Raw genomic sequence first — 15,099 nt, 5'->3', positions numbered from 1 at the left:
GTTACATTTATTTTCCATCACATTCATTCGTTCATTCATAGTGAGCATGAAGGAGAATAATAGAAAATGGAGTTAGAGAAATAGGCAAACGCTAGATCAAGCAAGGCCTTTGATACCATTTAAACTAGAGGACTTTCCTGGTGGCGCAGTGGTTAAGAATCCGCCTGCCAATGCAGGGGACACAGGTTCGAGCCCTGGTCCAGGAAGATCCCACATGCCGCGGAGCAAATAAACACATGCACCACAACTACTGAGCCTGCACTCTAGAGCCCGCAAGCCACAACTACTGAGCCTGTGTGCCTGGAGCCCGTGCTCCTCAACAAGAGAAGCCACGGCAATGAGAAGCCTGCGCACAGGAAGGAAGAGTAGTCCCCGCTCACCCCAACTAGAGAGAAAGCCCGCACGTAACAACGAAGACACAACACAGCCAAAAATAAATAAATAAATTTATTTAAAAAAAAAAAACAGAATGGATTTTATTCTTAATCCAATGGGGAGTCACTGGAAGGTTTTAAGGAGAGGGGTGACATGATCTGACTTACATCTTAAGAGGAACACTGTGAGACATGGACTAGAGCGGACAAAAGAAGAAGCAAAGGGAAGCTACTGTGGGGATTCAGGTGAGAGATGATGGTGATGCGGCTGGGTGGTGGCAGGCAGGAGGGAGAGAAGATGGGTTTGAGACATGGTCCAGAGTAGGATGTAGCACCAGATTGCATATAAGTGGGGACGAAGAGTGAGTTGTCAGGAATGATGCCCAGGTTTTTGGCTCGAACCAGTTTAGACACTGTTTGCTCTGGAATAGGGGGAATGGGCGAGATGCAGGGAAGTGAGTTCTAGAGAGCTGATCAAGAGTTCAGTTTTGGATGTCCTAAGCTCAGTGAAACATCCCAATGGATAGGTCAAGAACTGACAAGGGATTAATCTCCAAAATATACAAACAGCTCATGCAGCTAAAACAACCCAATCAAAAACTGGGTGGAAGATCTAAATAGACATTTCTCCAAAGAAGACATACAGAAGGCCAAAAAGCACATGAAAAGATGCTCAACATCACTAATTACTAGAGAAATGCAAATCAAAACTACAATGAGGTATCACTTCACACCAGTCAGAATGGTCATCATCAAAAAATCTACAAACAATAAATGCTGGAGAGGGTGTGGAGAAAAGGGAACCCTCCTACACCGTTGGTGGGAATGTAAATTGGTACAGCCACTATGGAGAACAGTATGGAGGGTCCTTAAAAAACTAAAAATACAGCTACCATATGATCCAGCAATCCCACTCCTGGGCATATATCCAGAGAAAACCACAACTCAAAATTAAAACTGATTTACAGAGCTAGAAAAAAAATTAAGCTCTTAGTTCTACAGGCAAGAAGAAATGAGTTCTGACACCAAACTGAATGAGCTTGGCAGTGGCTTTATCTCCAGTCAAGCCTTCTTATTATAACACAGCTCTGTAAACATTGTAATTTCAACCAGGAAACAACCTGAAGCAGAGAAGGCAGTTGAGCTATGCTTGGACTCCTGATACACAAAAACTATGACATAATAAATTTCCATGTGTTTTTTTTTTTTTTTAAAAAAAGATACATGCACCCCAATGTTCACTGCAGCACTATTTTCAATAGCCAGGACATGGAAACAACCTAAATGTCCATCAAAAGAGGAACAGATAAAGAAGATGTGGTACACATATACAATGGAATATTAGTCAGCCATAAAAAAGGATGAGATAATGCCCTTTGCAGCAACATGGATGGACCTAGAGATTGTCATACTGAATGAAGTCAGAGAATGACAAATATCATATGATATCACTTATATGTGGAATCTAAAAAATACAACAAACTAGTGAATATAACAAAAAAGAAGCAGACTCACAGATACAGAGAACAAACTAGTGGTTACCAGTGGGAAGAGGGAAAACCAGAATGTATGGTGTGTTTGTCTTAAAATATGTCCACAAATTCTTTGATATTCCTCCTTTCAAAAGTTAAGCCTAGGGGCTTCCCTGGTGGCGCAGTGGTTGAGAATCTGCCTGCCAATGCAGGGGACACGGGTTCGAGCCCTGGTCTGGGAAGATCCCACATGCCGCGGAGCAACTAGGCCCGTGAGCCACAACTACCGAGCCTGCGCGTCTGGAGCCTGTGCTCCGCAACAGGAGAGGCCACGACAGTGAGAGGCCCGCGCACCGCGATGAAGAGTGGCCCCCACTTGCCGCAACTAGAGAGAAAGCCCTCGCACAGAAACGAAGACCCAACACAGCCATAAATAAATAAATAAATAAAATAAAAATACGTTTTAAAAAAAAAAAAAAAAAAAAAAAAAAGTTAAGCCTAATTCCCCCCTTCCCTTATGAAAGGAAGAAGCACTCTGTGGTCCTTCTCCGATATGTCCTCCTCCTGCCTTTTGTCTATAGAAAAACTTTAGTCAAAGAATAAATTTAATCAGAGAAGTGAGAAAATGCAGAAGCAAAGGAAAATAGTCAAAGAGGACAAAATAACAGTTTAGTCATTAAGAAATGTCAAGGATCTTTAGTTCTTCCTCAAGGGCTATAGATAATATTCTGAGCCACATCCTTTGAGCTGTTTTGTAAATACTGACACCCCCGCCAGGTGGAAGAAGTTAACTATATGATGACCAGACTGTAGCCATGACACAGCTGCCACAATTCCAAGAACTGGCCTCAAAGAAATGGGAACAAACCAACCCTGGAACTGAAGATTAACTGTGCTTAAAACAATTAAGATGACACTGATCAAAAACAAAACAAAACAAAAGATGACACTGATCAGACCACCGCATGATCAATTTCAAGATGACCGTCAGAGCTGATGTGCTGTTTCTGCACGTAGCCCCCTCCCTCCGCCTACACACCCCTGAAACTCCCCTTTAAAAGCTCTTGCCCACTGATTGTCAGTGAACAGTCGGCCTTTGGACATAAGTTCGCCCTCTCTCCTGGTTGCCAGCCTCCGAAATAAAGCAAATTTTCCTTTCCACCAACCTTGCCTCTCAAGTATTGGCTTTCGAGTGGCGAGCAGTTTGACCCAACTTTCGGTAACATTTATGTGGGACTGTACTTAGTGACTGGTTTCTAACAAAGAGATTACAGTGGGAGTGATTGAGGGTAACTTCTGAGATCAGGACATAGAAGGCATTGCAACTTCCTCTTTGTTCTCTGTTTTTCGGATTTCTTGCTATGTAGGAAGTCCGCTGACATCTCATAAGGATACTCAAGCAGGCTTATGGAGAGGTCCGCAAGGTGAGGAGCTGAGGCCTCCTGCCCACAGCCATGTGAGTATGCCATCTTGAAAGCAGATCCTCCAGTTGGAGTCACGCATTTGGATGGCTGCAGCCTTGACCAACAACTCGATTATAACCTTGTGAAAAACCCCAAGCCCCATCCAGCTAAACTGCTCCTGAATTCCTGGCTCACAGAAACTGTGAGATAATAAGCATTGTTTTAAACCACTAAGCTTTGTAGTATCGATACAATTTGTAGTATCAATATTTTGTTAAATAGCAATCAATAACTATAATACATGTGGTACCCAGAAATCAAACAAAGGGAATACTCAAAGAGCAAGGTGATGATCTTTATAAAGGTATTTGCTGCTTTGGTATTTTGCTTTTTAATTTTGCATTTGTATTCATCAAAGCTGAGATACCACAGACTAGAAGCACACTATTATTACGTATATTAGGAAAAATACTGCCAGGTAAAATAAATTATCGTTAATTACCTTAAAAATAATTTTGTGTAACTGTGTGACAATTCTGAGCATGAATTGGGCATGATGGGTTATCTTTAAAGAAATCAGCCGGTGATGCCCTGCTTTGCTCTCTACTGCTGTCAGAACAAAGTTTAAATTCCTCAGCTGGACATGCAGGGCTCCTTACAGCCTGGTTCCAGCCTGGCTTCTTTGACCTTGGCAGTCACTTGGCTCATGACCCCAGATGCTGACCACTCCACTCCACACCTTGGGCCAATGCCTTCCTTTTGCAGGTATGTATCTGTCCAGCCAGCCATTCATTTATTCCTACGCAAGACCTGCTATGAATCAAGCACTGGAACACTTGCCTTCTCCCCTGTTTTATATCAGGTGGGCTCACATTCATTCTATACGCATAACTTCGGTGTCATCCCATGTCTTCCACTTTCCCTGACTCTGTCGTGCTGACTAAATTTCTCTTAACTGTATTCTACAGCATATTTATATGTGTGTGTGTATATATATATATGTTTATAAATAAACACATATAAATATATATAATTTATAAATATAATATACCCATGTTCATTCTTTTGAATGTTTATATACATATAAATATATATCTTATTTACATGTAAATAACATTATTTGCTTCTCCATCGCCTTCCTTTGGTCATTCATTTAGGCACCAAATTTTTTACTCAACACCTACTATGTACCAGGCACTGGACAAAGAGTTGGAGTTATAACTCTCCCCCTGCACTCCCCTCACTAAAAGAGAAAGACAGGTATTTTGCTTGCCCTGCAAAGTTGTCCAGTGCAGGTAGCAGACACAGGTTTCTATCTTCGGCATTCAGGAGAATGTTTGGGCATGTCAGGTGTTCAGTAAATGTGGTTGACTTGAACTGAATAAATTTTAAACTACTTTCAAAATATTGGTGTTCTCTTTTTTTTTCCGTAAGACCTTCAGATTTACAACAGGTTAGTTACTGAAACCAATACACTGGAACCAGCAAGTTAACTAAAGAAACTGGAAGTACTACTGATTACTCTGGACAAAATATCTGATGGAAAGTGATCTAATTATCTTTGGGAGTTACCACGGCTCCTTGTCTCACCAGGTCATTGACAAATGGTGGTACATTGTGGTTAACGGTCAGCCTCATTTCCTGACGCCCAAGAACTTCCTCTGTTGGCAGGAGCCAGCTCTGCCTGTGAGTGTGGTAGGCTGAACACGTAGAATCCACCTCCTCAGAAGTCCTCAACCAATGACTGCTGGGAGTATAGATACCCCAGCTCCCTTACCTCAGGGGGGATAATTCTAAGGCTTGTGTCCTACTGTCTTCTAGAATTCCCCAGCAGAATTAAATTGCAGTGGTAACTTATTTATATAACATGTCTTTCCCTTCTCTGTCCTACTTCCCAGCTTCCCTACTAGAACTTTCTGGGAACACCTCCCAAATAAACCATGCACACTTGAATTCTGGTCTTAGAGTCTGCTGCTGAGAGAATTCAAAGTTGAGAGGAAGGAGTTGGGAGGATGGAGTATCAAGAATTCCCCACTTATTCTACACATATCCCTTGATGGTGCTGGACAAGAGTCAAGCTCAACAGGCTCACTGGTGATAATGTGTGAGAAAGTACTCTGTAAAAATGTCAGCTTTTATGTATTCAATTTTTTTTTTTTGAGAAACAAATTTGAAATATTGGAATGTCACTGTTCTTAGAGCAGAAAACCAAATCCAATGCAGTTATTGAGGAATCATCTAATTTCTTCAAGTTTCTCCATCCCATTGTCTGTCAAATAGACACAATATTTCTTAGGATCAATGAGACAGGTGATTGAAATCACACTGAAAAAGTGTTGACAAATAGTAGGGTCTCAACAAAATTTGTTGAATGCCAATCTGATTTATGAAGACTAGATAATATACTTATTCTCATTTTAACGTTTACATAACCTTAGATTATATACGTAAATAATATATAGAAAGGACTTTAATACCTTCTAAGCCAGTGAAACTAACTATTGAAATAAGATTGCTCAGAGGGCTTCCCTGGTGGCGCAGTGGTTGAGAATCTGCCTGCTAATGCAGGGGACACGGGTTCAAGCCCTGGTCTGGGAAGATCCCACATGCCGCGGAGCAACTAGGCCCGTGAGCCACAACTACTGAGCCTGCGCGTCTGGAGCCTGTGCTCCGCAACAAGAGAGGCCGCGATAGTGAGAGGCCCGCGCACCGCGATGAAGAGTGGCCCCCGCTTGCCACAACTAGAGAAAGCCCACGCACAGAAACGAAGACCCAACACAGCTAAAAATAAATTAAAAAAAAAAAAAAAAAAGATTGCTCAGAAATGATTTCTATCTTATAACTGTGCATTTCACGGTCACCATTTCCTAGAAACACCCAGCTCCTGAGTTTTTGGTATATTCCCATAAATCCTGGTTTTAAGAATAAAAAAATGAGGAATTCCCTGGTGGTCCAGTGGTTAGGACTCCATGCTTTCAAAGCCAAGGGCCGGGGTTCAATCCCTGGTCAGGGAACTGAGATCCCACAAGCTGCGCAGTGTGGCAAAAAAAAAAAAAGAATAAAGAAATGAATGGTATGCCAACCACTCATAAATCACTAAAATCATGTTTTAAAATAAGATCCAACCCATAAAAGCAAACACAACAGACTCACAGCTCAGGCTTCCTGTGGAAGGCTAAATAATGGCCCCCCAAAGACAGTCATGTCCTAATCCCTGGAACCTGTAAATGTTACCTTATAGGGCAGAAAGAAATTTGCAGATGTGCTCAAATTAAGGATCTTAAGATAGGGAGGTCACCCTGGATTTTCTGGGTGGGCCAGGTATAATCACACAGTTCTTTTTAGAGGGAGGAAGATGACTAAGAGTCAGAGAAAAGGCAAGGTGACAAAGGAAGAAGAGAATGGAATGATGTGCCCACAAGCCAAGGACTGTTGGAAGCCTCTACGAGTGTAAGAGACAAGGACCGGATCCTCCCATGGAGCCTCCAGAAGGAACAAATCTTGCCAACAGCTTGGTTTTAGCCCCATAAGACTCATTTTGGACTTCTGACCTCCAGAACTCTAGGAGAATAAATTTATGTTTTTTGTTTGTTTGTTTTTTTGCCACGATGCACGGCATGCGGTGATCTTAGTTCCCTGACCAGGGATCGAACCTGCGCCCCCTGCAATGGAAGCGTGGAGTCCTAACCACTGGACCACCAGGGAATTCCAAAATCTATGTTATTTTAAGCCACTAAGTTTGTGGAAAATTGTGACAATGGCACTTCCTTTAGCAGGGCTCTGAGAAGAATCAATTCTCAACACAGGGTGTGGTTTGCAGAAAGCAGGCCTCTCTCCGTGAGTACATGAATCCAGACATTCCTCCATCTCTCACGTTATTTTTACTTGAACTCAATAGAGAGAAAAATGTATAACATAAATATAAGTAGGGAGTTGTTCCAAACTTCAAACTCAAGAATAGCAAAGTTAGTAACATATTTATTTTATGTACCCAAGGCAGAAAGATGCCAGCGTCAGGACCTGGAACGCTGGAGATGGAGTTCAGATCAGTAAGTGTTCTGGATTAATACTGTCCAATAGAAATATAATAGCCATATATGGCATTTAAAATTTTCTAGTAGCCATAGTTTTTTTTTTCTGGCCATGCCGCACAGCCTGTGGGATCTTAGTTCCCCGACCAGGGATCAAACCCGTGCCCCCTGCAGTGGAAGCTCAGAGTCTTAACCGCTGGACCACCAGGGAAGTCCCTCTAGTAGCCATATTTTTAAAAATGTAAAAGAAACAGGTGGAATTAATTTTAGTAATATATTTTATCTAATGCAGTATATCCACAACATTATCATTTCAACATGTACTCAATATAAAATGATTAGTGAGATATTTTATGTTCTTTTTTCATACAAAGTCTTCAAAACCCAATGAATCCAATGAGTCTTTTACACTTACATCACATCTCATCTTGGACTGGCTACATTTCAAGTACTCACCAGCCACATGGGGCTAGTGACTACCGTATTTACTGTATTGAACAAAGCAGGTCGAGCGCATCTAAATAGTCCCAACGCCCAAATGGCATTAAAAAGTATGGGGATCAGCAAAGGGAATATAGTCAATACTTTATAACAACTTTGTATGGTGTGTAAGCTATAAAAACACTGAATCACTATGTTGTACACCTGAAACTAATATTGTAAGTCAATTATACTTACAATATTAGTTTGAAGTAGTATACAAAATAAAGAATAAATGGTTTAAGCCAAATTCTGATGCTTAAGATCAGAAAACCGCATGCTGCTAAAGATTTACTCACTTGATGAGTGTTTACTGTCTACTATGCATAAATCACCATTTAAGAGCCATATAATTTTCTAGGTCACTGAAATTATGTAGCAGCGTTTTTATTTAAAAAATACAACGAGTACTTATATTAGAAATCTCTATATAGCAGTCAGTTTTTACTATAAGTCGTAAAACCTCGGGAAATAATCAGTAGACACACTCTAGTGCAATGAGCACCTTGCCTTTCTGTAAATGTGCCGTCTGTAACTTGCAGGCTGGAATTGATGGAACCTGGTGCCCGGCCAGTTCCTGAAGAGCCAAGCATTAGACATTTCCAAGCATGCTGCACAGATAATAAACATAGCAGCTTGTGAACCTGATACCATGTAAAGAAACCACAGTTCACATCTTGAAAACTGTGAAATTGCAGAATCCTGACGTAGATTCTCCATTGTAATATTCTTGGGTTTATTTGGTAGCTTTTCGGCTTTTAATTTAATTTGGTGGCCCTTTGAAACTGAGGCTCCTGGGGGTCAGTTTGCCTGCTGCTAAAAGAACTATTAATCTCATCTCCAAATAGCACTTGATCTTTTTAAGTGGGCTTTCTAGGGATACCAGAACCTCCAACGTTCAAGGAAATGTGATCATGAGCAAAGTGCATCTCCTTACATTTTTATCATGAAAAGGAAATTGAAACTTGCGATCATACATTCTAAGAACCTGGCTTGAAGTTTTTTCTGTTTGAACTTGAAAATCCCTTAATACTGTGACTGACGCTGATAAAAGACTTTTTCCTGTAAGTCAAACAAAGATAGTCAGGCTCACCTTTAAGAAGCCTGTTCCAAACCAAGGCTCGCAGCCAGCTCTCCCCAGGAATTGTCTACTAAAAAAATCAAATAGCGCAGACGTTCTCACTCAGCTGGAGACAACTGTGCAGCCTCCGCCCCGCCCCCGTACCTTGGGCAATGTCTGGACACAGTTTTGATTGTCACAACTTGGGGAAGTTGCTACTGGCATCTAGTGTGTAGAGGCTACACATGCTGCTAAGAATCCTGTAATGCACAGGACAGCTCTCCAACCACCCCAGACAAACAACTCTCCAGCCCAGCCCAAAAGATCAACAGTGCCACAGCAGAGAAACCCTGCTCTAGGGGACACCTCGGAAAGCAAAACATCACAGCCAGAGAACCAAGAAAACTTTTCCAGTGAGTGATCCCTAAAAGGGTGCCCTAGCACACTGGGGAAGAGCAGGGTCTCCAGGCCAGACTGCCTGGGTTTGAACGCTGGTGTTTTCACTTACTGGCTGTGCCTCTTGGGGCAAGTTACTCAACCTCTTTGTGCCTTGGTTTTTCTCTTCTACAATACGGGGATTATAATAACAGTACCTTCCACACAGAGCACTTACGGGCTTTAAATGGGTTAATAGCCCTCAAGTGTTTAGGACTGCCAGGCCTACAGTATGCACTAGAAGTGTGTATTTTTTTTTTAACATCTTTACTGGAGTGTAATTGCTTTACAATGGTGTGTTAGTTTCTGCTGTATAACAAAGTGAATCAGCTATACTCATACATATATCCCCATACCCCCTCCCTCTTGCGTCTCCCTCCCACCCTCCCTATCCCACCCCTCTAGGTGGTCACAAAGCACCGAGCTGATCTCCCTGTGCTATGCAGCTGCTTCCCACTAGCTAGCTATTTTACATTTGGTAGTGTATATATGTGCATAACACTCTCTCACTTCGTCCCAGCTTACCCTTCCCACTCCCCGTGTCCTCAAGTCCATTCTCTACGTCTGCGTCTTTATTCCTGTCCTGCCCCTAGGTTTTAAAAGTGTGTATTTATTAAGTGGCTTTGCTGATCTCTGGGAAAATAAGTTTCAGAGCTTAGGAAAGTTTAAGGGAAGTAAAGAAACGGCTTCAAATTCTGAATTGCCAGGGCAAGAATAATGAGTCGATTTCATCTGACAATCACGTCCTTTCTTTCCAGCTCATGAACCTTAATCAGAAAGGCATTGAGCAGAGGGGCCCCCTTCATGGCGCAGCCCAAGCACGGTAAACGCTGACTCTGTGCCGTCCTCAGTTTCTTTCCCTCCTTCCCCAGCAAAACTAGCCATTGACAATCAGTTGGCGCCCTTCGGAAAGAGTGGAAAGCAAGACGGCACAGGCAGGGAACCCAGCCGCCCATCCACAGACAGACACACGCCCGCCGGAACAGTGGACGTCTGCAGACCGCCGAGCCAGACCGCACACGCGGGTCCGCGCAGAGCCTCCCTCTTCCTGACCCGCAGGACGCAGCCAGGTGGGGCGCAGCTGATGCCGAGGAGCCGGTGCGAAGCGCCGCCAGAGCGGTGCGCTCCGGGCCAGGCATCCTCTTTAAATACCGTCTCGCGCGCACAGATACACAGGTGCCTAAGGGGACGCGGGACAAAGAAAAGGGGCCAAACGGGGGAGCTCAGGCCAGGGCCAGACACTCACCTGGCCGCGTTCCCTACTCCACCTGCCACCCAGGGGAGCAGCAGCGGGAGCGCCAGGGCCCAGAGCTGCGGCATCTTCGCGCTGGGCCTCCCTCCGCCGCCTCCTCGGGAGGGCGCAGCGGGGCCGCCGCCTCCTCGGTCCTCGGCCCCTCGGAGCCTCGGCTTGTCCCGGGCGCGCTCCTCGCGGGCGGAGACGTGAAGCCGGGCACTGCAGCGGGGGCGCCCCGGCGAGGCGCGCAGCGGCTCCTCTACGCGTGAAGCGGCAACGGGCGCGCGAGAGAGGGCGGGGCGGGCCGTGCACATCTGGCTGGGACCCGCCTCCAGCACCACCCGCGCATCCTCTGCGCTCGCTGCTCGCCGCCGAGAAACTTCCCCCAGACTCAGGTCCCTTCCCTCTTGTCAGAGTCACCGCGTCTCGCCATCTGTTTCAGACACGGGACAGGTTTCGGCGATACCCGCGCTCCAGGATTTCACAATTTAGTTGAGAAGTCAAAGCAGGAACCAAGGGATGCCGGTTCGGAAAGACACTCGTGTCTTACTTCTAGGTTTTCATACTCTGCGGGCTTTTCTTCCCAGACCGCAAATCATGGGCGGCCAGAGCTGGAAGGTCACCAAGTCCGGTGCAACCCCGGCATCTGACAAGTGATCTCTCCTGCTCATTTGCAACACCTTCCTTACACAGGACCACCAGAAGATACTGTAAGGCAGTAACCAGTTCAGAAATGAATGGCAGAAACTCGAGCGCTATATGAGTTCAGAGAATTCATGTGGGTATTTAGACGTTCTTCGTTTTGACAACTATTATAATAGAATGAATGCCCACACCCTGTGGCTTCAGGGTGGGCAGAGCCTATGGCCCCCACACTTTGGCTTTGGACGTGGCTGTGTGACTTGTTTGACGAATGGCATGAGGACCAGTTCCAAGCCTAGGCAGTAAGACACCTGGGCCTCTATTATGGCCATGAGAAGACCACGCCCCAGCCAGCCTCTTGGCCCAAGAATGAGCATCAGGTGAAAGAGCTACCTGGTCAACTGCAGACTCACAGCAAGCCTAGTGTATATCAGCCAACCCACAGATACATGAATCAACTCAGCCAAGGTCAGCAGTGCCAGCCAAGCTACTGAGGCTTATTGTGATAATTTGTTACACAGCAATAAGTGTCCGATACACCTGTGACCTGGTATTAGAAATAAAATGAAGAATATAGAGAAAGAGGAGATTTATCTTGATTATAAGCTTGACTCATGGTTAAATAATGGGCATATGCCTTAATTCTAGCCAGTGAAATGTGAGAAGTGGGGATGGGGCAGATTCTTGCTGCAGACCATGGATGTCCTTATTGGCGTGAGCCGTGCTACACTGGATCTTCTGTTTTATGGATGAAGACATCCTAATGGATTCAGTGTCCTTGGTTAGTAACCAGTTAAGCCATTGAACTGTTCATAGCTAACAGTGACAGGCATTATCCTAAACGCTTTACACACATCTTACTGAACACCCACAACTGTATAGGTAGGGATGATTAGCTCTCCCATGTTTGAAGTGTCAAACTGAGAGGCAGAGAGGTTAAGTGACTTGCCCAAGTTCACAGAGCTAACGAGTATAGAACCAGGATTGGAAACCAGGGCCCATCTCCCCCTGGCCTGTGCCACTCTTATATTGATCCCTCTTCTTCATCTTCTTACTCCTTGGTGACTTCAGATGCCAAATGAGTCTCATGAACAAGGTAATAAGATGATCTCTTCAAGGCCATTACCAAAACCCTTTGAATTCTTCATATCATAACTAGTTTTAGCAACTGAAAATATTAAAATTGAAAGGAAAGAATATAAAGGTATGAACTGTATACCTACAAATATCTTAAAGCAAATGCAAGATTAAATTTGTCTAAGTGTGGGTTTTCCCACAAGCAGACGCTAAGGCAAGGATTCGAGCGGAAGTAGTTTGCTCTGGAGGCTCCTAGAACACTGGCAGGGGAGGGAGGGAGGGAGGGAGTGAGGGAGTGAGCCGGGATAGAACACTGGCAGGGGAGGGAGGGAGGGAGGGAGGGAGCCAGGAAGGGAAGGAAAACAGTAGCACGTGTGTATCAAGTTATCACTGGGGCCGCTGGAGTGTCGGGCCGCTGAGCATCGCCCAGAGCCAGCTGAGATGGTGCACCTCCACATGACCTCGCCCGACAGACGAGGGAGCTGGGCTACTTTAGCCCGCATCTGCATTCAGTCATCGCCTGAAGGCTTCTACCAGGCCACTGATCCTAGGACTTCTGCTTGCTGAGCTGAGGGCAGAGTGGGGGGCGACAGACAAAGAAAGCCCTCAGCCCTGTAGATGCCCACTGTTGACACCGTACTGAAATGTTAAGGCCAGGGGGATACAGGCAGGGCACCACATTGGCTGTTACCTAAAGTCTAGAAATTGAATTGAACTATGAATTATGTTTTTACCCATGCCACTGCTCCCTAAACTTTCAGAGCCAAACCACTCCCTCCTCCAAACACACCATTATTCAAAAAAGTCCGACTAAAACATGACTAGCCTCAAACGTGGGGGCCATCCCACCTGCTTAGCCCTGAGTCATAAAGGGTCAGAATAACATCTTGCATAATGTTTATCTGTCACTTTCTAGCTTTAGTTTCAGCATTTTGATGCTGTTTCTGCTTTTTTTTTTTCAGAGCTGACTTCTCTTCTGTTTAATTAAAGGAGGTGATGAACATGACAACGGGAAACTTCCAGAGGAAGTCAAACACTCCTCAGCCAACGCACCTATTATTTCCTGGGGAGAACTATCAAGAAGGGCACCATCAGGAAGCATGAGAAACAGAGAAGGAACCTAGAAATGATGTGTTGCCAGGTGAGAAGATGTTGGACACAAACTGCCACGTCGAGGCAGGTGTTTTTAATAACCACACTGGTGTGCCTGACTTTGAAGAGAACTGCTCTTTAGATGGCCCTACTCCATTCTACAAAGGCAAAACAATCTTTGATCAGAATCTCATAAAATCATCCGCCCCTTCTACAGGAATACCTTTTGTTTTCCAATCTATTTCCACTTAGCCCCCTGCATGGAACAGGTGTGATGGGGGTATTTTTGTGCTGAGTATATACCCATAACACACATATAAAGCTTTCAACACTTACGATGTGCCTGGTGCTGAGATCCAGAAGTTATATTGAAATATCAGCACCAGAAGCAAAGCACTGTTGGACGAAAGGGCAGGGTGGAAGGGTGTCTAGGCCAGAGTTTTCAAACTTTAACATCAATACAAATTACCTGGGGGTCTTGTTTGTGGTTCTGTTACAAAAAAGAACCCAAGTGTTGCCCATGCAGCTTGTTGAGAACCGCTTAGTGTAGTGAGGGTCCAGAGACCACCTGGCCCAGTTCTCAAGCTCAGCTGCACGTTGGGATCATCCAGGAAGCTTTGAAACTACTGATGCCTGGGTCCCACCTAAGGCGATTCTACTGTCTGGACTATGGCTTGGGCATGGGGACAGTTGGAAACTCCTTGGCTGGTTCTAACGGAGAACCAAGATTGAGAGCCATTGATCTGGACCAACTCTGACATCTTACAGATGAAAAAGCTCAGCGTGTGAAGCGCCTTGCCTGAGGCCACGCACAGGATGAGTTCACATCCCTGTGTTTCCATCACATAGGCCTCCCCCTCAGACTTCATGACGTCTTCTCCATCACCATTCCTACTGAAGAAGAAAATGGCGTCTCTTCTTCACCTTCTCCATTAATTGTAGCCCACAAACATGTTCTAGAAATGGAAGTCTTTTACTAGTCTGTTTCTTTCCACGTCTTCTTGTTCCATGAAAGGAGGCAATGAAGAAGTGTAAGACTCAATGCAGACACTGCTAAATTCTGCAGGGGAAGGTGTGTCTTGAGGTTCACACTGCTTTCCTTAATTCTGTGCCTGTCAAGGACCCTGTTCTTGGAGCTTTACAGTAGAAACAAATTCCAAACACTAACAGTCTTCCTTCCTTTTCTCCCTCCCACCTCAATCCCCACCCCCGGATCCTTCCCTTTCTACTCCTACCCTCTTCCCTTGCTCAAACATTTACCTGGAACCTACAAAATGCCAGGCCCTGGGCTAGGCAGTGGGGACAGCTTGTTGGAAATGTGTACACCAGATAGTCCCTGGTTCCTTTTTCTCCCTGATGACATGGGCTGGACAACCAACATGTGCTTCTTAGAAAATCTGGTCTTCAGCAATATGATTCTCACTTCTTAGGAAGCAGAAAAGAACTAAGGTACGATGAAAAGAGCAAAAAAAAAATGACACCATGATCCATTTTCCCCACAAATTTGGCCAACTCCCCACTTGATATTTGAGGAAGAGAAAGAAATTGATATTTGTGGAGTGATTATTACACGCTAGACATTTGAGAGAGAGTAATTGTTTACTCTTAACATCTATATAAAGTAGCTATTACCACACCATTTTACAGATGAGCAATGGGAGGTTTAGAGCAGATAAATACCTTGTCTAAGGTCACCTATCAACGTAATGGAAAGAACATGGATTTTGAAGTCAGGTCTCACTGGAGATTAATTTTGCCAGCAGATTTCATTCTTCATGGCATGACATGGTGGTTGGCGG

At 44.6% G+C, this 15,099-nt stretch overlaps 1 protein-coding gene and 1 pseudogene across 3 annotated transcripts in view; both read right to left on the bottom strand.

Moving 5' to 3' along the window:
- EGFL6 (EGF like domain multiple 6) overlaps positions 1 to 11,027 on the bottom strand; it is a 62,499-nt gene extending 51,472 nt beyond the window's left edge. For both annotated transcript variants that reach the window (XM_082447154.1, XM_082447155.1), the window contains exon 1: positions 10,502 to 11,027. In XM_082447154.1, the coding sequence (XP_082303280.1) occupies positions 10,502 to 10,803 (302 nt within the window). In that variant the 5' untranslated portion in view covers positions 10,804 to 11,027. The remainder of the gene's footprint in view (positions 1 to 10,501) is intronic.
- LOC309652782 (aldo-keto reductase family 1 member B10 pseudogene) overlaps positions 1 to 15,099 on the bottom strand; it is a 151,765-nt pseudogene that overhangs the window by 79,562 nt on the left and 57,104 nt on the right. The gene's annotated exons all lie outside the window — the stretch shown is intronic.

This window comes from Balaenoptera physalus, assembly GCF_965194825.1.
Source record: "Balaenoptera physalus genome assembly, chromosome: X".
Classification (NCBI taxonomy): Eukaryota; Metazoa; Chordata; class Mammalia; order Artiodactyla; family Balaenopteridae; genus Balaenoptera; species Balaenoptera physalus.
This window is presented reverse-complemented; position numbering and strand designations above follow the sequence as displayed.